The 23,359-nt window shown below is 39.8% G+C and overlaps 4 protein-coding genes across 5 annotated transcripts, besides 1 other annotated feature; all 4 read right to left on the bottom strand.

Annotated features, from left to right (window-relative positions):
- Nucleotides 1-40: 40 nt before the first annotated feature.
- On the bottom strand, nucleotides 41-11,471 carry jumu (jumeau). Its single transcript, NM_079578.3, has 3 exons — nucleotides 11,066-11,471; nucleotides 1,755-3,554; nucleotides 41-1,694 (listed from the first exon to the last, which is right to left on the bottom strand). Exons 1-3 carry the CDS (start codon nucleotides 11,123-11,125, stop codon nucleotides 1,395-1,397), a joined length of 2,160 nt encoding a protein of 719 aa, NP_524302.1. The 5' UTR covers nucleotides 11,126-11,471; the 3' UTR covers nucleotides 41-1,394.
- A 171-nt stretch (nucleotides 11,472-11,642) lies between these two features.
- On the bottom strand, nucleotides 11,643-12,892 carry CG31406 (uncharacterized protein). Of its 2 annotated transcripts, NM_169341.3 has the most exons (5): nucleotides 12,536-12,892; nucleotides 12,171-12,473; nucleotides 12,046-12,108; nucleotides 11,914-11,985; nucleotides 11,643-11,857 (listed from the first exon to the last, which is right to left on the bottom strand). In NM_169341.3, the coding sequence occupies exons 1-5, from the start codon at nucleotides 12,731-12,733 to the stop codon at nucleotides 11,744-11,746; spliced, it is 750 nt and encodes a 249-aa protein (NP_731476.1). In that variant the 5' UTR covers nucleotides 12,734-12,892; the 3' UTR covers nucleotides 11,643-11,743. The 2 variants fall into 2 exon arrangements, with proteins under 2 accessions (NP_731476.1, NP_731477.1); NM_169342.3 differs by lacking the exon at nucleotides 12,171-12,473 and having other exon boundaries at nucleotides 12,536-12,821.
- A 178-nt stretch (nucleotides 12,893-13,070) lies between these two features.
- Nucleotides 13,071-19,987: a mobile genetic element.
- On the bottom strand, nucleotides 19,985-20,704 carry CG18545 (uncharacterized protein). Its single transcript, NM_141741.2, has 2 exons — nucleotides 20,631-20,704; nucleotides 19,985-20,570 (listed from the first exon to the last, which is right to left on the bottom strand). The coding sequence occupies exons 1-2, from the start codon at nucleotides 20,692-20,694 to the stop codon at nucleotides 20,035-20,037; spliced, it is 600 nt and encodes a 199-aa protein (NP_649998.2). The 5' UTR covers nucleotides 20,695-20,704; the 3' UTR covers nucleotides 19,985-20,034.
- Nucleotides 20,705-20,780: 76 nt separating this feature from the next.
- CG12592 (uncharacterized protein) lies at nucleotides 20,781-23,311 on the bottom strand. The gene is made up of 3 exons (NM_169340.2): nucleotides 23,238-23,311; nucleotides 21,607-23,177; nucleotides 20,781-21,542 (listed from the first exon to the last, which is right to left on the bottom strand). The coding sequence occupies exons 1-3, from the start codon at nucleotides 23,248-23,250 to the stop codon at nucleotides 21,102-21,104; spliced, it is 2,025 nt and encodes a 674-aa protein (NP_731474.1). The 5' UTR covers nucleotides 23,251-23,311; the 3' UTR covers nucleotides 20,781-21,101.
- Nucleotides 23,312-23,359: the final 48 nt, after the last annotated feature.

Here is a 23,359-nt window from a genome sequence, read left to right as displayed (position 1 = left end):
ACAACATTTGGTGTAATTTTATTATATTTATTTTTTTTTTGGTTTCAATTTGTTTTTGTCAATTGATTTTCTAACAACTCTATACAAAAATTGTTTTTCTTAGCTTAAAGATTTACAGAGCTTCACTTAATGATTAAATACAATATTTAGGTGCTAATATTACAACAAAAAATGCATAAATGTTCCTGGTTCGTAAATGGAATTGTTAAATGCGCAAGCTAAGTCGAAGCATCACAAAAGAAAAGGGTAATAACAAAAACGGTTTAATTCCATCAGCCATCCTTGAGTTGGCTTTGTAACTGCTTGGACCCAAAAGTCTAGCTCTTTGTACTATTTACTTCTGAGGCCTGATCATGTTCATTAGTCTGGTACGCTTCTTTTAAGTCTTATTGGTTTTCGTATCTTGTATTATTTGGAATTCGGATTTCGTTTACAAATTATTTTACATACATATTACTTACATCTATGCCATAGTATACAATTTATTCTCTGCGTGTAAACTATTTACATACGGAACCGCCTTATAAAATATCCATATTATTAATTGACTGAACTTTCCGACATTAATTGTTGGTTTTCCATGTATATATAGTACAATTCGTATAAAAGTTCTGTAAAAATCCTCAATATACCTCGCTTACGAATACTGGACCGGCAAGTATGTGTGATCAATTCTCTTTCAATTTTCTTAAATGTTAGCTGAAAATGTTCGAAACAAATGCAAATTGTCACCATGTGGTGAAATAATCAACAAAAGTTCGAAATATAAACCTACTGTTCACATTTCGTTGTCAAAGTAATCGTTGTGTTGCACATTAATATTATTCTACGACTAAGCGTGGAATCGTTTGTCATAAATGCATTGTCAAGTTTCTTATCGATTGAAGGATGAAAATTTATTTGTCAGTAGGGAGATCAAATCAAAAGTTGCAACTCAAACCAGCTCGAGTCTGGTAAAAAGTATTAACATGCTTCATGCGTCGTCAGTGGAACCTATTGAGTTTTTCTCCTCAAGCGTCAGGCGAATTAAAACGGAAATATCGTCAAGTGGAGCAATATCTCAGTTCTTTTCGAACAATATAATACAGATTTATTCGAGAAGCGACTATAGAAAGATTTAAATTAAGCAAAAACAAAAGGGCACAAGTTATCTCTCTTTTTCAGTTGGCACAGGCTCTAATCGAGATTTAAAATCAAACAGCAGCCAAACTGAACTACAAATAGGAAGGGAGATTTAATAACAATTTGGGTTTTGCACACGAAACTGAAAACTGATATTCGATATTGAATGATGGGGCTTCTAGGATTACGTTTAAGCGTAGCATGGGTTTCTTAAATGCCAAAGGTCTAAAACTAATTGATTAATGTAATGGGTTTTTGGGCTGTGCCCCGCTCTAGATGACGCGGTTGACCAGCGGCATCTTGCGCCTGTTGTAGGTGGGCGGATGCTGCTGCGGCTGTATGACTTGCTGCACCTTCACTTTCTGGCCGTATTGCTGTTCCAACTCGCCAGCAGGACCAATTGCATAGTTAATGTCGACGCGAGCCCGTTTCAATGCCGGCTGCTGGTTGTAGCCATCGGTGGCATTCAGATCGGCAGGGTTCAACTCAATGATGTGCTGGTCATTCGAGATAATTCGACGCACTGACTCCTTATCATCCTCTATGTCGATTGCGTCGTATAGATCCCCGACCTGAAAAATAAATGGGTATTATAAAATTGAACGTTCACGAATATCATTTTTCAAACTCACCTCTATATCGAAGTCGTTACTTTTCTGACCAAGTAGTGGATGGTTGATGGGTAGGTTGTTTGCCTGGTTTCCGTTGGCATGACGCTCATCTTCCGCATCAAAATCGTTGATTATTTGCTCATCATCATCCCCGTCCTCCTCCTCGTCTTCCTCTTCTACCAGCATTGCATCCACCATAGTGTCCTCGAATTCGTGTTCCTCCAGATCCGAAGACTCCTCAATTTCCGATTGCGAGTCCAGCTCTACATCCGAGTCTGCCGATCCGTGCTTCATCTCTCCCCTTTCCAGGGACTCCAGATGCTGAGGATATACCATGGCTCCACGTATGGCAGCCGGATCCTTGCGCGACCACTTTTGCACCTCCTCGTCCATCTTGTTGATACGATCGGGATTCATGGCCCAACGGCAGCCCTTTCTCTGGTTGCCATTCGTCGCTGGTCTTTCGATCTTCTCAAAGCATTTGTTTAAAGACAGGTTGTGACGCACACTGTTCTTCCAGCCGCTGGGGGCATTCTCGAAGTAAGGGAAATGCTGGCATAGGAAACTATATATTTCCGAGACCGGAAGGGATCCTGCTCGCGAATTCTTGAGGGCCAAAGCGATGAGGCAGGAGTACGAGTATGCTGGTTTGGGAAATGGACTGCCCACGGGTGGCAGTTTAACCTTTTGCTGCAGAGGCTTCACCAAGCCGGATCCAGCTCCGCTTGTATTGTTATTCGCTATGTTGACCAGGTTGCTCACATTCCCTAGGGGAGAGGATGCAGATGAGGAGGACAGTGATGAAGGTGATCCCAGGCTGTAGTTGCTCTGCATTTGATGATGCGGCGAGTTTGCCGCCGAAGCAATGCTCTTTGGCGTGGTGCTGGCCTGCAGTCCTCGCTTGTTTGAGTCCTCCCGCTTGAGACCCATATTGGATCCTGCTCCTGGCGAAATACCGCCTGGTGACTTAACCAAGGATGTTTGCTTCAGCTTCTGGTAGGCTGCACTGTTGGCAAAGGTTAACCCACCGATACCGGGCGCCAGTTTAATGGTGTTGGTCGCCCCAACACTGGCATTTAGCAGTGTTGATCCTTTTCCCTTGCCCAGCTCCTCCAAGGAATTGGGCACTGGACTGGATTGTGCTTTACGCAGCTCTGTGACCAAATCCTTACGTACAGCATCCACGGCCGAGGAATTACGCCGTTGAAGCACCGAATTGGTGGCCATTGTGGCGGGCGCTGTGGTTCCGGTGCCCGTGACCACGGATATTTGCTTGGGAATGTGTGCCATCACCTGGTCCCGCCGCATGGATCCTGCACTGACCTTCATCTGAGCCGGCGAAAATGTCAGGTGCGATTTGTGCTGATCCCTTTCGGCGCTGGGCGACGAGGGCACCGCTCCCGATCTTCCCTGCGTACTTGAGGCTGTCTTGTTTTTTTTTGGCGAGAACATTCCTGCAGAAGTCGAATTTATCAGTGGCATTACGGAAATGGGGTTCACACATGCCCCCAGATCCGCATAGTAATCGCTGTTGGACCAAAAATTGGCCGACGAGCCCATCCATTTCGCTGTGGGTGAGGCGTGGAGTCCGCTGCTGGTCAGAAAATTCGCATTCGCATTGTAAGAAGCTGACTGGCTGCTGTTTCCATTGCTCTGGTTGTTGTTTATCGCGGATATAGCTTCCAGTGTTTGGTCCAGGGACGAGGTCAAGTCGCTGCTGGAACTGCCCACCACATTGGCGATCTCTGCGCGGATGTCCACGTTCAGCATCTCCTGCATCGAGTCGGATACATAAAAGTCTAGCGAGGGTCCAGCCGCATCCTGCAGAGCAGAAGTAAAATACATTTTGATATATGTAAATACAGTTGATATTGTTTTTAAGCTTTTTAAAATGTTTTGGTCAATAACCGAAAATTTTTCTAGTGTGTCATTTTTGCACTGCCAATATATTTCTATCGTTAAAAGATATAACAATAACTGATTAGTTGCTTAATTATTTCAAAATAAAAAAATATCTTATATTTTTTATTTCAAATAACAAGCATTTCTATTGCATTTATTGCATACTATATAGGAATCAAGTATTTGCCCGCTATGCAAGAATATACTATTTCATTTTATCCGCTACGCTTAGCACAATCAAAACATAAACAAATCCAGAAACACGTACTGATCGTTTTCCCGCGCATTTATTTTCCTAAGAATTCCATAGGTTACAATTCCTTTGCACACATATAGGCACGCATACATACAAGTATATGTATGTATATAAGAACATACATATGTACATATATTATAATGATTAAATCTGTAACACAAGTCGCTCGAATCTGGGTCCGAATACGAATCCGATATCCCTGTGCTGATATTTGTGGGGATCGTATAAGTTTTCATTTTCTACATGAGGCACGGACAACAACAATACACAAAATAGCAACAACAACAAATGAGGGACCACAGGAGCAACAGAGCCGAGTTCAAAACCAGTTTTGCGCGCCAAGGCAGGCAGGCTGTAAGAGGAAAAAAAATAAACAAAACCGAAGCAGACGGCCAAAGGATAGGAAAAGGGAAAAAGTCGGGGGTTTGGATATTTCTGAGTTCCCTGTAGCACGCCCAACAACAACCAAAACAACGAAAATAACTCATGTTGCAACACCAGAACCAGTACAACAAAAAAAGTATCAGCAACATGTAAACATTTTCTGAGAGTACATACAGTGGTGGCTAGCAAAATAAACACAACCTAAGTCTTATAAAATTGTTTGCATGTTTAAACTTTTAAGAATCATTTAAGAAAAATTTCAGAAATATTTCGATATTGGTTAAAATTTTTCGTGTTATCTTTAAAATGCTACTATTTTGTCGCTCGCTGTATTTACACAACATAAACATAACGAAAAAAGTGGGAGGCAAAGGAAAAGGAGTCGAGGTCCAGGCCGCGGGAAGGCCACACAGCAGCAACAACAAAGTTGGTGGCCAAACCGGATATCAGAAAAATTGAAAGTTTTATGCAACACAATCGAGGAATCGCGGGGATCTTGCTGCGCCTATAGTGTCGTAAGCTCTCTTCCTCCTCGCCAATAGTGACTCACTTTTTGAATTTAAATGTGGATCTACATACATACATATGTACATACGTATAACAATTCACAAAAATGTTAGCCCAATAATTTTTTTAGTTGTCAACTACCTTTCCAGAATTTTCTTCAGTGTTGCGCGAGGCAAAAAAGGAATATTAAAGCCGTACAAAAACAGAAAAGCAGGGAAACTTCGCTTGCGCTGTTCTCAGCCGTTGTTGTTTCCCCTTTTTTTTTTCTCTATGTATGCGGCGAAGTTGAGAGAGACGGAGAGCGAGAGTAGACCATGACCAAGAGAGCCAGAAAGAGAGGGTAGGAAATTTACGAAAAACATAGAACGGACACAACAGAGCTGCCACAGAGGCGAAGTTGCGACCTCTGTTGCGCGTACAGTAGGCAACAAAACATGCGGCGAGTTACTGAGAACGGAAAACACAAGGCGGCCAACAACAGAAACGAAGTAAAGCAAAGGCAGCAAAAACACAGCGAGTACTTTTGCTTTTTGCTGTTTTCGCTTGCGAACTTTGGTATTCTTTTCGGCTTTTATTCGCAGCTCTGTTGGAAAAATGTAATATGAAATTGGATGCTTTTCGTACTTTACAGTTTTTGGGCGGCTGTTAAAAGTGGCGCTGCTGTTAGATGCGGCGTGTGAGTGGGATGGCGAGACGAAAAGCGAGCGAGTTAGAGAGAGAGGGAGTTCAATGTCAAGGTGTCCTTGAAGCGGAGCAGAAAACACAAAACACTGACCTGACCCCAAAAAAGGGGGCGGGGTCCCTTGGTGACCCTCAACGAGGACGACTGAAGTGTTTTGCTTTATGCGCGGGAAGGATGGAAAATCGATAGACAAGAGCATACACTTACATACATACATAGACACAGCGGAATGATGATATTTGTATGTATGTTTGTGTACGGTGTACGTATATATGAAGTTTGCCACACGAGAGTGATAAGTTGCATAATTTAGCAGGATATCATAAATTGGTGCAGGCGCATGTTCAGGGGTTCTTTTATCAGACTGAAAAAGGCGGAGAGAACTGGGTGCTCCCCAAAGAAGCACCTTTATCCTCCTCACAACCCCTTCACCAGAAATCCCCATTCCCAATGCGCAATCCCATGTGTCTGCGACGAAATAATAATCGGGATGTGAGGAATGCCAAAAGGGGGCGATGCTGGGAATTCTGTGGATCCCTGTTTTGTCAGTTCGAAATTTCAAGTGGCATCGAAGTGCTTCCGCCCATTTTCCCATTAAACTATTGAAATGCACTTGGGGAAATGGGAAGCCACTAAATAAATATAAAGTAACAGGTGTGTTATTATAATAAAAGGCATTCATATAATGCAAATATAACTCGATTGTACTGAAACCACAAGATATTTAAGATAGCAACAAGTAATAACTTTTCCTCGAGTGCTGGCTTTCCCATTCCAATCGTTCATTCAATGGTTTTACACAATTGCATTGGACCACCACTCCTAGTTGCATCTGAACCATTCCCTGCTTCCGCAGATGGCGCATCCTGGCCCAAACAAAATCGAATTAGCTGGCGGCAGGTGTTTGGCCGATAAGCGGACAAGCGAACCGGGCTAAAAGTCAGCAGTCGGTAATTCTTGCTTTTCGAATGCAGCCACCATGCAGCATTCAACACAGTCGATAAAAGGGAAACTCGGAGGAGGAGTAGTCACAAGTCAGGGAGCCTGAAGAAAGAAAACAGAAGACCGGGACAGCTGGCAATCTTCAGCAGCTGTTGGTGTTCTGGAGTTTCTCAGTTTTTGATTTTCAATCGATTTGTATTGAGTGGCAATAAGAGTATATGGTACAAAGTGTCCGTGATTTGGTTTAATCGATATTTGAACAGGGGGTATTATGGGTTGCCGGAAAATGAGAAAAAGCTGACTGCAAATCTAGGTTGGCTGACCCAATCCATTATAATGATATATAGCAAAATGCATCTGCCAATTCTCAGATTTTCCCATTATATCGTACGTTTATTGAACCCAAGAAGATAATCCCCAAATAAATCAGTTGCCCCTTTGCATGTGAATGTATTATTAACGATATAACGAACCAAATTTATATGATTCAAACCTTAATTCTCCAAATCGCCAACTGTTGTCCCTAATCTACCCTAATTGAAATGTGATTCACCGATTTCGTATAGATTTCATGCTGAATTATGTATTTTTGTTTGGCGAATTCCGCAGCCCTTTAACCCCTTTCCACCAGTTATTAGCCCGCATACTCAGCTCCAAACCCTTCCGCCTCACCCCCGCAGTCATTAATTGAGCATTACAACCGGAATAGAACGCAGATGATATGATATGGCTCCATTGTGGGAGTGATAGAATGACTGAAGAGGGTTTTGCTCAACATAGGTACTTCCCCTTCTCAGCTGGATGATTTTCTTCGATCTCCCCTCGCTAAATTCCCGCTCAAGTTGAGTGTGTGTGCGTTTCCCTGTCTGTGTGATAACCTTTTGGCCTGCCCTCTGTTGAGTTGCCAGTTTCCAGTCGAAATTGGAGGAAAAAGGGGCAGGGGAAGCGGACTCAGGCAGCTGCAACTCGAGGGTTGATAAGTCTCTAGTTTTGTTATGTTGCTTGCGGTACAGTAAGCGATCGATTGAGTGAATTACACCATTCAGAACTGAGGAGTTCTCATTACATTTATGTAAATTTTATGGTTTTTTAATATAATTTGATATCTTTGATATCTTGAACCATTCATTTAAATATGAAAATATGTTTCTGTATTTGCCATAACACTAGGTGCACAAAAATATATCAATCTATGGGAATATACGATTTGTGCATTTTAGAAGCTATTTGCATTATCGGTAGACCACTGTAGCTTCCTATTCTTCTTCCTGCAGTAAGCTGCAATTCCAGAACCAGAATCGTAAACAGTTTAGAATTGCATCCGCGCCAACGGAAAGCTAACTTCCTGGCTCTAATTAGTTTACAGCCAAGGAATTGCCACTTTCCGCACCTTTTTCAAATGGGGGAAAACGAGGACAGTGTGCGGGTGAAGGGTTAATAAATCCCTCAGCACGAGAGACGTAATAAATCAACCGGCTTTCGAATGCGGCGTTCAGAAACACGAGGAAAAGGCCTAGGTAGTCAGTTTGAAAAGCCTGCCCACCTTCCTTTGCCCCCACACCTCAACTTTATTTTGTATTTTTTTTCTTTTCCCCATTTTTCTGCCCCCCCAAAAAATTCTCGAAAAAATGTGCCGAAATAAAAATGCATCAAACAGGCGAGCAAAGTTCACAGCAAGCTGCTTTTGGTTATCGGGGGGATTAAAGGAAAATGCAAAAGTTGTCAGTAAAACTTCGACGAGGCTTACAGACACCGCCACCACTCCCGTATTTCAGCACCCCCTCCCATACAACCCACCGTAGGCCATAAAAAGTTTTTGCTGCTCTGTTGCAGCTGCCTACAGTTGGCCTTTTCAAGTTGTGCAACGAACCAAGGAGCTGCCGACGAGGGTATTTTCGTCCTTTCTCGGCAGGATTCGTCACTGGCGATGGTTGTAAGTGTTCTCCTGCATTTCCTGCATCTGCTTCGTTTCTTTTGTTGCACATATTTTCCATCTTTCTCCGCCTTTCACCTCCGAAGGAAATCACTCTGCTGACACACAGAGAAAACACAAGAAGAGATGGTAAATAATGATGGGAGGAGGATGGTAAGGAATGGAATGCAATGGAATCCCTCACTCAGGTAAAACCAACGATTTCCGTGGACCTTTCTGGACGAATCTTCCCTGAGGTCATGAGCGCCCATTTGTAAATTACTTTATGGTGCAATAAAAGTCGCTTGCCTGAATTGCCGACCGATTCCCAACGCAAAGTAACATCCTTAAACACACAGGATGATCCAGGGTCGTAAATCGTTTTCAAATCTCTCGGTTTAGCGGGAAGTAAATCGGCAGATTCTCCGGGTTATTTCATTCATTAACTGCATGTGTTTCAAGAAATCAGATTTGCCAAATGTTTATTTTTAGCCTGGAAGTCCATTTGCTGAGACTGTGAGGGTTTTTTGGGGCAATTAGTTGGTTTGGTGAGGCATCTTACGATTTTTACGAATTACACAAGCTCCATAACTTCTTTGTTCATTAACTTAATTGCCATACAAACAAACAGTTGGCTTCATGGAGATTTACATTTTCTTATAGAAAGAAGAAAGGGAGAGAAGCCAATGCATTTCTTCAAAATGCAAATGACATGTGGACACATAATAAGTTGTATTTAAATTAGTCTATATCTTACTTTGCATAGTTTCAAGTATCTTTTTGGTATTACACGATTTAGGCGCTCTGAAGTTTTATATGGGTAATAGCAACTGCCCCCAGACTAGTGTTTGTACCAATATGTGTATGGGTGTGTGTGCGCTGGGGCCGTGAGAAAATCTATGCGGCATACAGCTGGGCGCTCATATTCGGCAGCAGAGCGAAATGCAGACAAGTGGCAGTCCTCCCACAATCCTTGTGCGCCCATCTCTTTCCCACCTACTGCGCATTTTGGGGTAGGTGTGCCGCCACCCACTGAAATCGCCCCATTTGAAAGGCCCCAGTGGAAAGCGCGTTGAACTTTGAAGTTGTTCTTTGTTGGCTTTTTGCTTTGATTTTTGTTTCACTAATTTCTTTCTTTGCTGCCATGTTGCTGCAACAAAGGTTGCCGAAACCTCGGAGACGAAAGAGAACAGTGCGAAAGAGATGGAGAAGGTGGGAGAAAAGCTTTTGATGTGGGAATTATTGTCGACTGTTGCTTTTTGGTTTTCTTTTGTTCTCGCACTTACACAAGCGTACAAGATGAAACGATTTATTTTGTTTGCTTTTCTTTGTTCCCCTTCGCACACGCACACGCTTACTGGGAATTCGCAACACTTGTAGATTGTGCGTGCGTGCGTGTGTGGAGTTTTGCATGTTGCAAGTAACAGGCGCACGTGTTTTCCCAAGTCCGTTCGTTTGATTTTCTATTGAAAATGTGCAAACTTTGCTGGAGGTCAGTTCCTCTGACGGACTGACAATTTAGGCGGTCAGTTTAGCCCAAACTTCAAAGCCATACCCCCACTTTCTGGCCCAAAATCATTAGCCACTTGGTTGGACTGTGACTAAAACAGATGAAAACCGAGAGATTCGAGGTGAACGCTTGGCCTTCAAAAAGTTTAAAACGCAAAAGCCGAAGAAGAGGCCACCAGACGAAAAACTCAGCGAACCGGCGGAGAAACACACTAAAGTACTCAGCGCATATTGGCGGCCAAGGAAATAGGACTGCAAATTTATTAACCTGTGCTAAACTGTAGAATGTGATAACGTAACTCTACAGTGAATACTCGACCAGAGAAACTCTCTAACATTATACAAGTAAATTTATGCCGAAGAAATAATCCTTTTAGTTAAAAAAAAATCTTTGGTACCTTCTCCTCTCATACTGTGTTATATTATAGAGTTACTCTTTGAAAATGAAGATAAGAAATTCTTAAACCTTATAAATTGCAAGAAATAATATATTATAAGGTGTGCTATTGTTTCATCCGCCGCTGTGTGTGACAGAAAATAAATAAGCCAAATAATTGCGAATGGCTACAACAAAAGAAAGACTTGTGCTGTGTGCGCCAAAGTAAAATACTCCAAGTGTCTTAATAATACAAGTAGAATAATACAGGCAATCCCCTCCCGTGAAAAGTGAATTGATGTCCACAATTAAGTGCAAATAACAGTCGCTTAACAGAGGTGAATTCTGCGGCTAGCCGAGTTAGTAACCCCCAAAATAAACAGCAGACTTCCTCAAACGCAATGGTACTATACTTCCATTATTTTTTATCGGCGCTCCGCTGTTCCGGTTGTAATTAATCATCAATTTTTTGGGCGAAAAAGAAATTTTTCAAAGTTTAACGATCAAATGTAAACACAGACACACACACACACAAACGTTAAACGCGGCGAGGGCGAATTGGCGAGTCAACAACACAGCTTTGGAGCGAGCGAGGCGGGGAATATTTGGCCGCAGGGGCGAGCGAGATGGCGAGTGGAACCAAAGTTTCGCCGCCAAACTGTTCTTGGTGGTGGGTTTTGCTCTTCATGTCGGTATGGGAACAGTTGGGGTGTGGGGAACGTGGAGACCGAACGTTAAATTCAAAAATTGCGCCTGTCTGTGTCTCGGCACATGCGAGTGTATGGGTGCGTGTGGCCGGCCGGCGAAATGTTCGCGAAAAGTTATTATTCTCGCTTAGCTCGCCTTTTTTGTTTCAACTCACCGCATATTTGCTGAAGAATCCCTCATGTATGCCGCTCGAATAATCCTCTAGTTCGAACATGTTGAATCTTTTATGTTTTTAGCATGCACTTTGTTTTGATCGATGTTTCCGCCTGGCGAAGATTTCACCGGAATATCGTCCGCCTCTCTGCTTCTTACTGCCAATTCCAATTAACGGTTCTATTTCGAAACAGCGCACAAAAAATATATTCAGTCTCAACACCGTTGTTCCTTGGCAATCCAAGCCGTGATCTCTGCACTTTTCAAATTCTACTTCCAGCAAAAGGACATGGCGCTCGCGCTCAATATATCGCAGTTATCAGGAGCGCACAACACCGGTCTCGTATTCGAAGTCGCGGAGCAATGATAAAATAAACCCGCCCGGTCAGAATTCGAACGAAAAATGAGAGCGCCCGAGACTGGAGTGACCGTACCTCCGTTTTTGGAAAACGTTGACAATACACGGCACCGCAACCAGTGGCAGGTTGGGAGCTCGGGTAACCATTTAGCCGGGAAACGAACCCTGCGTGTAACGGCTTTTTAAAAGGTAACCTCACTGTTCGGCATTCTTTGTTATTAGGTATTCTTAATTATTTATATTTATATTTTTGCTTATAAAAGCAACTAAAATCAATTTTGAACTTTAAAAACAAAAACAATTAACGCAACGTGATACAAATTATTCGGCTTGATGTTCGATGTGATCTTTTCCAGCTTTTTGAATGTCATTACACTTTTTGGACTTGTGCTCCCTTGTCGACTTCTTTAGGCTTGGTTTCATATTTGGATTTGCCTAAAATTGGAATTTTATAAATACTAATATTATTAGTATCTGTATCTTCATTTTACATTATCGTTTGTCGCTGCTTCTGGAGTTTTGGAAGCCAGTAGTTTTTTATCCTTCTTTAATGTGCTTGTTTTCTAAATATATTATATATTTTATAATATTTTAATATATGCATATCTTTTGATATTTCTTACTTCATTTTCATTCGAATTTTGTGCCTGCAGTTGCTTCCCATCCTTCCTTTTTGTTCCTGTTTTCTAAATATTTTATATTTTGTAATGTTTGAACAAATATTTTTATATCTTTGGATATTTCTTACTTCATTTTCGATAGATTCTTGTGCGTCTAGAAGATTTGCAGCCACCTTGACACACTGACGTGCAGCCGGAAGTTTCTTCACATTTTTCTTGGGCACAGGAGGTCCTTCTTCATTCATTTCATTAGATGCTTGTTCCTCCAAAAGATTTGCAGCCGCGTCGGCGCACGGAAGTGCAGCCTGCAGTTTCTTAACATTCTTCTTGGGTGCAGGAGTTTCTTTGGACCTCGCTGCTTCTGTATTTTGGACTGTGGAACTCAATTTGGAATCCAGTTGCTTTCCATCCTTCCTTTGGGTTCCTGTGTTCTAAATATTTTATATTTTGTAATGTTTGAACAAATATTTATATATCTTTGGATATTTCTTACTTCATTTTCGTTAGGTTCTTGTGCGTCTAGAAGATTTGCAGCCACCTTGACACACTGACGTGCAGTCGGCAATTTCTTAACATTCTTCTTGGGCACAGGAGGTCCTTTGGTCCTCGAAGATTCTGCTAGGATGTTCTGGTCAGATAAGGTCAGCACTTGGTTCTGCTTCTTCGTAGCTGCACTGCGAGTAACCACCATTTTCGGTTCAAAGCTAACGTAGAAAATTCAAAAAATCAAGATAATGGAAATTTGGTGTAGATTCAAGCGAAGTGCAATAAGATGTGGGAATTTCAGTAAAAAGGTAAATAGGTTATTTGGTTAGTGGCGCGACACTAGACAACCAGGCTACTTCCAAACACGAAGTCACAAATTTAAAAATATCTGAAATATTTTTCCCAAAGATATATAACCACTTAATAAACTTATAATAACCACTTAAGTTCAGTCGCAGGAAATAAAGCCCTTAGCTTGCAGTTCATTTATTAAAAATTATAATATTATATATTATAATTATAAAAATTATATATATATATATAGTGACGTATTTGGGTGGTCCAAACCAGCCACTTCCATTATTTCAAAGAAATCAGTAATGCACTCTAGTAATTTTCCATAACGTATCCCAGCTGCGCAGCATTCGTTTATCTTTGGCAGCGCAGCCGTTCTTGTAAACATCCTAAAGCCTGACCTAAGCAGATTTGACTGCCCTCTTTCAACGCTACCTAATCTTAAGAACCCAAGAGCGAGGCTCTCCCGAAATACAAATATTGTTCAAATACTGAGGCTTCTCCTCAATCCAATTTGCATTTGATTTTTAGTCTTAAGCTGAGATCCAAAGAATAAAGTCGTGAAACTATTTCTCCTAAAACTATTTTTTATTTCTTGGCGTTGTCCTTAGTCAACTGACGGGACATTAGTTCGACTCATAAATAAAACAACAATTTTACTGGCGCAGTCGGTAGGATACAAAAGTATCCGAAAAAAAAAGAACCTTCGAGTGGAAAATAAGTTAAATTTTATAGTCCAGTGCTCGAAACATCTCCCAAAATAAATTCGTGAAAACTCTTCAACTTGGATTATAATTCCAATTCGGTTATCCAATAATAAGTGGAAGTGAAATACGAAACAAAAATATTAAGTCCAAAGGCAACTAAGTTTTAAAACCAACATATAAAAATAAAAAATTAAAACAATATAGAATTTTAATAATACAACACAAAAATTTACAAAACAAAAAAACAAACAAGTGAAACTAGAAAGCTTAAAAATAATAATAACATTGAATCCGAAACAAAACAAAAAAATAAAACACAAAAGTTAAAAATTTTACAATAAAAATGTCACAACCAATTATTGCGCTGAGCGACATAAACCTTGCCGAAGCCCGTCGGCAGCTTAAAGACATTATGCCATTCAAAGGTGATCCAGAAACCCTTCACACCTTTATCAGCAGAGTGGATTACGTAATTTCGCTCTACCAAACAAATGATGTCCGACAACAGAGGATTCTACTGGGAGCCATCGAAAGGAACTTGGACGGACAAATTACACGATCTTTGGGACTTCCGAACATCGAAGATTGGCCTACCCTTAAAGCAAGACTCATCGCGGAATTTAAAATTCAAACACCAAACTACAAACTTCTGGAGAACTTCAGGGAGACACCATACAGAGGAAGCCTAAGAGCATTCTGCGAAGAAGCGGAGAGACGACGTCAATTACTAATTTCGAAACTACACCTGGAAGGTAACCAATCGGATTTTCTTATTTATATTCAGGGTATTAAAGAATCTATTAAGATACTGATAAGGAAACTACCAATACAATTATTCACTATTTTAGCCCATCACGATATTACAGACTTAAGATCCTTAATTACCATTGCACAAAATGAGGGAATTTATGAAGAACACATTAATTTTGAATTTTATGAAAAACCAGAATATCGTAATAAAAATTCAAATTCTAACCGGAATTCGAAAACACAAAAATTCAATACAAATGTTCAAACTCAAAATCGACCAAGTTACTCACAATATTCCCAACCCTTCCAACCTAATTTTAATCAATACATTCAACCATTTAGACCTAGCTATACACAGCAGATAACTAACAACCCACCCATGTGGCACGCACCTAATTATTTCAGACCCAACCAATACATAAACCCACAACCCATTATTCAAAAAAATCATTTCCAACAATATCCCAACAAAGCCCAATTTCCCCAAACAACGCATTTTAGAGGAAATACATACCCTCGACTACAACAACCCTCTACATATAAAAATACTAACTTCCCGATTACTAAACGACTAAGACCATCGGACAGTGAACAAACTAAAATGTCTATTGACGAAATTAGATTCCAAGACGCGCATGAATTCGAACAAGTCCAACCTAATTATTACGAGCAACAGTATTTTAACCAAAATCAATACAATCCGTATCAAAATCATAGCTTCATTAATGAAGGGCAACAACAAGTCCAATCTGTACAAATTAATAACAAACAAAACCAAAATAATTCTGAACTAAACGAAAATTTTCGGTTAACAGCCCCGGAAAATACGAATACATAAAAATAGTATACAAAGGGCGCTCATACAAATGCCTTCTAGACACAGGATCAACAATTAATATGATCAATGAAAATATATTTCGTCTTCCCATTCAAAATAGTAGATGTGAAGTTTTAACATCAAATGGCCCTATTACCTTGAACGACTTGATTATGTTACCCAGAAATAGTATTTTCAAAAAAACCGAACCATTTTATGTGCACAGATTTTCTAATAATTACGATATGCTAATTGGCAGAAAATTGTTGAAAAATGCTCAATCAGTTATTAATTACAAAAATGATACAGTTACCCTTTTTGATCAAACATACAAATTAATTACTTCAGAATCCGAAAGAAACCAAAATTTGTATATCCAAAGGACACCAGAATCAATTGCAAGCTCAGATCAGGAATCAATAAAAAAATTAGATTTTTCACAGTTTCGATTAGATCACCTAAATCAGGAGGAAACTTTTAAGTTAAAAGGCTTGTTAAATAAATTTAGAAATCTTGAATATAAGGAGGGAGAGAAATTAACATTTACAAATACAATTAAACACGTACTAAATACAACACATAACTCCCCAATTTATTCGAAACAATACCCACTTGCGCAAACACACGAAATCGAAGTAGAAAACCAAGTACAGGAAATGCTGAATCAGGGATTAATTAGGGAAAGTAATTCTCCATACAATAGTCCTACTTGGGTCGTACCAAAGAAACCGGATGCTTCTGGCGTAAATAAGTACAGGGTAGTAATTGATTATAGAAAGCTAAATGAAATAACCATACCTGACAGATATCCAATTCCAAATATGGACGAAATTCTTGGCAAACTGGGTAAATGCCAATATTTTACAACGATCGATCTGGCAAAGGGATTTCATCAAATAGAAATGGACGAAGAATCAATTTCTAAAACTGCATTCTCCACAAAAAGCGGTCATTACGAATACCTTCGAATGCCATTTGGCCTTAGGAATGCACCCGCTACTTTTCAAAGGTGCATGAATAATATCCTTCGACCGTTGCTTAACAAACACTGTTTGGTGTATCTGGATGATATTATAATTTTTTCAACATCCCTTACAGAACATTTAAATTCAATACAATTAGTTTTTACAAAGCTTGCAGATGCAAATTTAAAATTGCAACTAGACAAATGTGAGTTCTTAAAAAAGGAAGCTAACTTTCTTGGTCACATAGTTACCCCTGATGGTATTAAACCAAATCCTATTAAAGTTAAAGCCATAGTTTCATACCCAATTCCGACAAAAGTAAAAGAGATAAGAGCTTTCCTTGGATTAACAGGTTATTATCGCAAATTTATTCCAAATTACGCAGACATAGCAAAACCCATGACCAGCTGCTTAAAAAAAGGAGCAAAGATAGATACACAAAAACTTGAGTACATAGAGGCATTCGAAAAACTTAAGGCTTTGATAATTCGTGACCCAATTTTACAATTACCTGATTTTGAAAAGAAATTTGTTTTAACCACAGATGCAAGTAACTTGGCCCTCGGGGCTGTCCTTTCTCAAAACGGTCATCCTATATCTTTTATTAGTAGAACACTTAACGATCACGAATTAAATTACAGTGCTATCGAAAAAGAATTACTTGCCATAGTTTGGGCCACAAAAACTTTTCGACATTATTTACTAGGACGACAATTTCTCATTGCCAGTGACCATCAACCTCTTAGATGGCTTCATAACTTAAAGGAACCGAATGCTAAGTTAGAAAGATGGAGAGTTAGATTAAGCGAATACCAATTTAAAATAGATTATATTAAAGGGAAAGAAAATTCAGTTGCCGATGCATTATCAAGAATTAAAATTGAAGAAAATCATCATAGTGAAGCTACTCAACATAGTGCAGAAGAGGACAATAGCAACCTTATTCATTTAACAGAAAAACCAATAAATTATTTCAAAAAACAAATAATCTTTATTAAATCCGATAAAAATAAAGTAGAGCATTCAAAAATATTCGGTAACTCCATTACCACAATTCAATATGATGTAATGACACTTGAAAAGGCCAAACAAATTTTACTCGATCACTTTATCCATAGAAACATTACCATTTATATTGAGAGCGATGTAGATTTTGAAATTATTCAAAGAGCACACATAGAAATTGTTAATACCACCTACACAAAAGTAATTCGCAGTCTTTTCCTATTAAAGAACGTTGGTTCATACGCCGAATTCAAAGAAATCATACTTCAATCACATGAAAAACTTTTACACCCTGGTATACAGAAAATGACAAAATTATTTAAAGAAAATCACTTCTTTCCAAATAGCCAACTATTAATTCAGAATATAATAAACGAATGCAACATATGCAATTTGGCCAAAACAGAACATAGAAACACCAAAATGCCTTTAAAAATCACACCCAACCCGGAACATTGCCGAGAAAAATTTGTAGTAGATATTTATTCATCTGAGGGAAAACATTACATCAGTTGCATTGATATTTATTCTAAATTCGCTACACTTGAGCAAATTAAAACTAAGGATTGGATAGAATGCAGAAACGCATTAATGCGCATTTTTAATCAACTAGGTAAACCCAAATTATTAAAGGCAGACAGAGACGGAGCTTTCTCCAGTTTAGCTTTAAAGCGATGGCTTGAAGAAGAAGAAGTCGAATTACAGCTCAATACAGCAAAAAACGGGGTAGCAGACGTCGAAAGATTACACAAAACAATAAATGAAAAAATTCGTATAATCAATTCATCTGATGATGAAGAAGTAAAATTAAGCAAGATAGAAACAATCCTCTACACATACAACCATAAAATTAAACATGACACTACTGGACAGACACCTGCTCAAATTTTCTTATACGCTGGGCATCCCATATTAGACACTCAAAAAATTAAAGAGAAGAAAATAGACAAAATAAATGAAGACAGACAGGAATTTAATATTGACACTAATTACAGAAAAGGTCCACTACAGAAAGGCAAATTAGAAAACCCATTTAAACCAACCAAAAATGTAGAACAGACAGACCCTGACCATTACAAAATCACTAATAGAAATAGAGTTACGCACTACTACAAAACACAATTCAAAAAACAAAAGAAAAATAATAAACTCTCAATTTCACAGGCACCTGGTACCCGATAACACTATTGTTTATACTGATCACAGCTGTTCATGGACAACAAATTCAAATTAATAATATTGACACCAACCACGGATACCTCCTTTTTTCTGATAAGCCAGTACAGATACCATCCTCCTTTGAACATCACTCCTTAAAAATCAATTTAACTGAAATAGACATCGTGGTTGACTATTTTGAGCAAAGACTACGAACCGATTACCATGCACCCCAGATCAATTTTTTATACAATAAAATAAAAAGAGAACTAGCCGGAATAACCCTGAAACATAGAAACAAACGGGGTCTTATTAACATTGTGGGTTCAGGTTTTAAATACCTATTTGGAACACTAGATGAAAATGATCGAGTCGAAATACAGAAAAAACTTGAAATCAACGTCCATAACTCAGTAAAATTACATGAACTCAACGACGCCATACGATTGATAAATGACGGAATACATAGAAGATTTGGAAATGGCTATGCAGCTTTCCAGACTTGGACTGTTTAACCCCAAATTACTAAACTACGACAAACTTGAAAATGTGAACAGCCAAAACATTTTGAACATTAAAACATCCACTTGGATTAACTACAATGATAACCAAGTATTAATCATATCCCACATACCCATTTACCTTTCACTAATAAGCACAATTAAAATAATTCCTTACCCAGACTCCAACGGCTATCAGCTAGATTACACAGACACACAATCATATTTTGAAAAAGAAAATAAAGTTTATAATACCGAAAATAAAGAAGTAAAAAATGAATGTGTCACCAATATTATTAAACACTTAAATCCAATTTGTAATTTTAAGCCAGTACACACGAACGAAATAATAAAATACATAGAACCAAACACAATTGTAACCTGGAACTTAACCCAAACAATTCTTAACCAAAATTGCCAAAATTCAATTAATAAAATAAAAATAGAAGGAAACAAAATGATAAGAGTAACGCAATGCAAAATAGAAATCAATAATATAATTTTAAGTGAAAATCTGTTAGAACCAGAAATAGATTTGACATCACTATACACACCACTTAATATAACAAAAATAAAAATTGTAAAACACAACGACATTGTTGAGATGATTTCAGAGAACAATATTACACTTTACATACAAATGATCATTGTAATAATCGCACTAATTTTGTTGTACTCATATTTAAGATATGTATCATTTAAACCATTTATGATGCTGTATGCAAAACTTAAAATAAGAAAAAATCAAAATCAAAACACACCACAACAAACAGAAATAGAAGAAACTCCATTTCCCACACTATATCCATCAATCCCAGCCCAAGTATAGGCTTCTCTTTAAGGGAAGGGGAGTGACGTATTTGGGTGGTCCAAACCAGCCACTTCCATTATTTCAAAGAAATCAGTAATGCACTCTAGTAATTTTCCATAACGTATCCCAGCTGCGCAGCATTCGTTTATCTTTGGCAGCGCAGCCGTTCTTGTAAACATCCTAAAGCCTGACCTAAGCAGATTTGACTGCCCTCTTTCAACGCTACCTAATCTTAAGAACCCAAGAGCGAGGCTCTCCCGAAATACAAATATTGTTCAAATACTGAGGCTTCTCCTCAATCCAATTTGCATTTGATTTTTAGTCTTAAGCTGAGATCCAAAGAATAAAGTCGTGAAACTATTTCTCCTAAAACTATTTTTTATTTCTTGGCGTTGTCCTTAGTCAACTGACGGGACATTAGTTCGACTCATAAATAAAACAACAATTTTACTATATATATAATACAGACTAAATATTCAGTATTCATATTGTGGTAAAATTACTGCTCCCCAAGCCAACTGACCGAACTGCTATTGGTTGTTTCAACTGCAGACGGTTCCCGGATCACCAAGACGTAGCCAGCACTAGTCCAAACACTAGCTACGTAGATTCCAAACTTTTTACGCAATATGATTGGAGCCGGTCCCTTCAGAGGTGACTGCTTCATTGATATGACCTTCATTTTGGGAGATCTTTTGTAAGACTTCTCGTCGGTGTCCTCCAACTTAACGCGCTTCCTCATTTGTCGCAAGCCAAATGAGCCACGATTTCCAGATGTATCCTTCTTCCGAACCGGTGGTAAATGCTTCTTGGTCTGGACCTTCTTTTTGGGTGTTCTTTCGAACGATTTCTCCAACTTAATGCGTTTCCTCATCTGTCGCAAACCTATTCTCTCAAGTTCTTCTGAAAGATCCGAGAAACTGTCCGAAATGCGTTTGCGCTTCGAAAATTCTTTGAATTTGCTGGCCACAGAAGAGGATAGCGACGAAGACAGTTCATCCTGGATGTAGGCTGCATCGCCAATTTTTGCATTGACTAAAAGCAAAAATCGAAATAGGATACTAAATCTTGAGAATAGAATAGCATTTTACTTACAAATTGTTCGCATTGCGAAATGGTGAGCCATATGTGAAAAAATATGAAAAGTTTTGTGCAACATGACGGACAGGCAACCGCCAGCCTACTTTTCCAGAGAATTGTCCCCGAATGTTCGGACCCCTAATAAAAAGTTTCCTCCTTCATTTTGTATTTGTATGGGTAGGCTTTATTTTCTATTTCTCAGATGCTCAAAAAAAAAATGGGACAAGTTCGAAAATTTCTTAATTGATTTCATATCTTGATTGGATCAACAACCAACTTGCTAGCGTTAAGTGTGGTTAAGTGATGTGCAATTGAACAAAATAATAATATATGGCAAAGAGCAAGGGCTTGCGTAACAAATAACCAATAGAACAAATAATAGAATCAAATTCAATCGGGGAAATGCTAATGAAAAGAAACAAAAACTGAAGTATGCATTGTGTACACTTAACATTTCCACTAATTTTTCTCTAAATGTAATGTATCCTAAGATCTGCGAGCAAAGATCTGCTCCTTGAAGCGCAGCGCCGCCTGTTTGGCGGAATTGTGTTCGACCTTTGGTGCTGCGTGCTTGGCCCGCTTCCTTGACATCCCGGAGGGTCCTGGCTCCTCGCGGAACCCATGCATTTTCGGTGTGGGCGGCAGCTCGCGGAAATACTTCTGTTTGGGTGTGCACGGCTCAACTCGAACCATGCCCGAACTTGTCTTAATCAGCTCGATTATGGGAACTTTAGTGGGCGGCTCATCGACCACCGTCACGTAGCCAGCATTTGTTCGAATACGATGGCCGTGGTTCTCCTCATCGGAACTCTTTAGCGGTGATGCCTCCTGGGGCTTTTGCTTCTTCTTCCCCTTCTTCTTCTGTTTGGCTGATTTCTTGTCCACCACTGGCGGCTGTGGCGACAATTTGCGCGAGAGCGTACGTGGCTGCGGAGGAGCAAGGACTTTTGGTTATACTCTTATTATTTGTAGGCGACTAACTAACGCTTACCTCTGCTTCGGTGGCTTTTGGTGGCGCCAGAAGATTAACAGCATGACTCACAGCCTGGCGCGCTGCCTGTAGGCGCTTTACATCCTTCTTCAGCGCCGGTGGCGCTGAATTACCTTCTTCAGGTAATTCCGACGCAGATGGTTTCTCAGATGAAGTAGTGGGCTTTTCTTCAATAGGAACTTCACCATTCGAGACTTCCCCGTCGCTGTGATGTTCCTCGGCGACAGTCATTGTTTCGTTTTCGTTGTCCTCCTCCATTGAATCCGTGGAAGCACCATGTGAGCTCTTAAGGCGCTTGCGCTCGTGCTTAATCTCCATTTCCTCAAGATCCTCTGGTGCGCCTGATAGGCTTTTCGACAGGCGCTTGCGCTTGTTTTTCTGCCTCTTTTTCTCGGCCACCATGTCAACAAAGGACTGCGAGGGGCAGAAGTCATTGCCAACTTCAACCCGTTCACTACGGCGTCTCAGTTTGGGATTCTTGGCTGCCAGCTCGGGACTGGGGACATGTAAGGACTGGCGGCGGGATTTCTGTAGAGGGTTAAACATTTTTTCCAAATGGCTTAGATCACTAGAGGCCAATTCGGCGAGCAGAGCTTCTTCATCCGCAGTTGAAATTATGGATTTTTTGATTGTGGAAGGGCTTTTGATTTCAGATGGTTTATCTTCATCAGACATCTCGGTTTCGGCTTGTTTGTCTTTATCAGACTTCCCGTTTTCGGCCGGTTTGTCCTTATCAGACTCCTCGTTTTTACCAGCCTCCTTAGGGTCTTCAGTTTCATAAGAATCCATTATTTCGTATACGCTTTTGTTGCCTTTGGCTCCAGACATTTGGTCCATGAAAGATGTAGATTTTTTAATTTCGGAATGGTTTTCGCTTTCAGCTGGTTTAGCTGCATCACTTTGGTCTTGATCTTGCTCTTCCTCGTCATCAGAATCCACGATTTCGTACAGGCTTCTGTTGTTCTTGGCTCCAACCTTCTCTGTCTTCTCCTCCTCGTCGTGATCCGAGGAGTCTACCTCCATGACGCTGATATCGAGTTGCGTTTCTGTCTTGTTAAACCGCTCCGATTTGTTCAGTTCGTTGAGAGCGACTTGGCGAGATCTTTCCAGCTCGGTTTCCGAGATGGAAGATTTTTCCTCACTGACGTTTAACAGTTGGGCCGCTTCGCTCAATTTACTGGCATTGGATGAGCAGTTACTTTGGTTTTTGGGCTTCTCTGTTTTGTTCTCACTTGAGTCGTCATTGGTCTGAACTTTTCCATCATGTTCTTCATCACTGGGGCTCGCTATAATAATGCGGCGACGTTTCACGCTATCCTTCTTCCGAACCGGTGGTAAATGCTTCTTGGTCTGGACCTTCTTTTTGGGAGTTCTTTCGAACGATTTCTCCAACTTAATGCGTTTCCTCATCTGTCGCAAACCTATTCTCTCAAGTTCTTCTGAAAGATCCGAGAAACTGTCCGAAATGCGTTTGCGCTTCGAAAATTCTTTGAATTTGCTGGCCACAGAAGAGGATAGCGACGAAGACAGTTCATCCTGGATGTAGGCTGCATCGCCAATTTTTGCATTGACTAAAAGCAAAAATCGAAATAGGATACTAAATCTTGAGAATAGAATAGCATTTTACTTACAAATTGTTCGCATTGCGAAATGGTGAGCCATATGTGAAAAAATATGAAAAGTTTTGTGCAACATGACGGACAGGCAACCGCCAGCCTACTTTTCCAGAGAATTGTCCCCGAATGTTCGGACC

This window comes from Drosophila melanogaster, chromosome 3R (genome assembly GCF_000001215.4).
Source record: "Drosophila melanogaster chromosome 3R".
In the NCBI taxonomy this organism is placed as follows: Eukaryota; Metazoa; Arthropoda; class Insecta; order Diptera; family Drosophilidae; genus Drosophila; species Drosophila melanogaster.
This window is presented reverse-complemented; position numbering and strand designations above follow the sequence as displayed.

Coding starts and splice junctions, on each gene's coding strand:
- CG18545 (NM_141741.2), bottom strand. CDS start 20,694: ATGTTGCACAAAACTTTTCATATTTTTTCACATATGGCTCACCATTTC. Junction 20,571..20,630: donor TTTCGCAATGCGAACAATTT/GTAAGTAAAATG, acceptor TTTTGCTTTTAG/TCAATGCAAAAATTGGCGAT.
- CG31406 (NM_169341.3), bottom strand. CDS start 12,733: ATGGTGGTTACTCGCAGTGCAGCTACGAAGAAGCAGAACCAAGTGCTG. Junction 12,474..12,535: donor AAGAACCTAACGAAAATGAA/GTAAGAAATATC, acceptor TAAAATATTTAG/AACACAGGAACCCAAAGGAA. Junction 11,858..11,913: donor AAGCAGCGACAAACGATAAT/GTAAAATGAAGA, acceptor TTCCAATTTTAG/GCAAATCCAAATATGAAACC.
- jumu (NM_079578.3), bottom strand. CDS start 11,125: ATGTTCGAACTAGAGGATTATTCGAGCGGCATACATGAGGGATTCTTC. Junction 3,555..11,065: donor GATTCTTCAGCAAATATGCG/GTGAGTTGAAAC, acceptor TCTGCTCTGCAG/GATGCGGCTGGACCCTCGCT. Junction 1,695..1,754: donor GTAACGACTTCGATATAGAG/GTGAGTTTGAAA, acceptor TTTATTTTTCAG/GTCGGGGATCTATACGACGC.
- CG12592 (NM_169340.2), bottom strand. Junction 21,543..21,606: donor CAAAAGCCACCGAAGCAGAG/GTAAGCGTTAGT, acceptor GCTCCTCCGCAG/CCACGTACGCTCTCGCGCAA.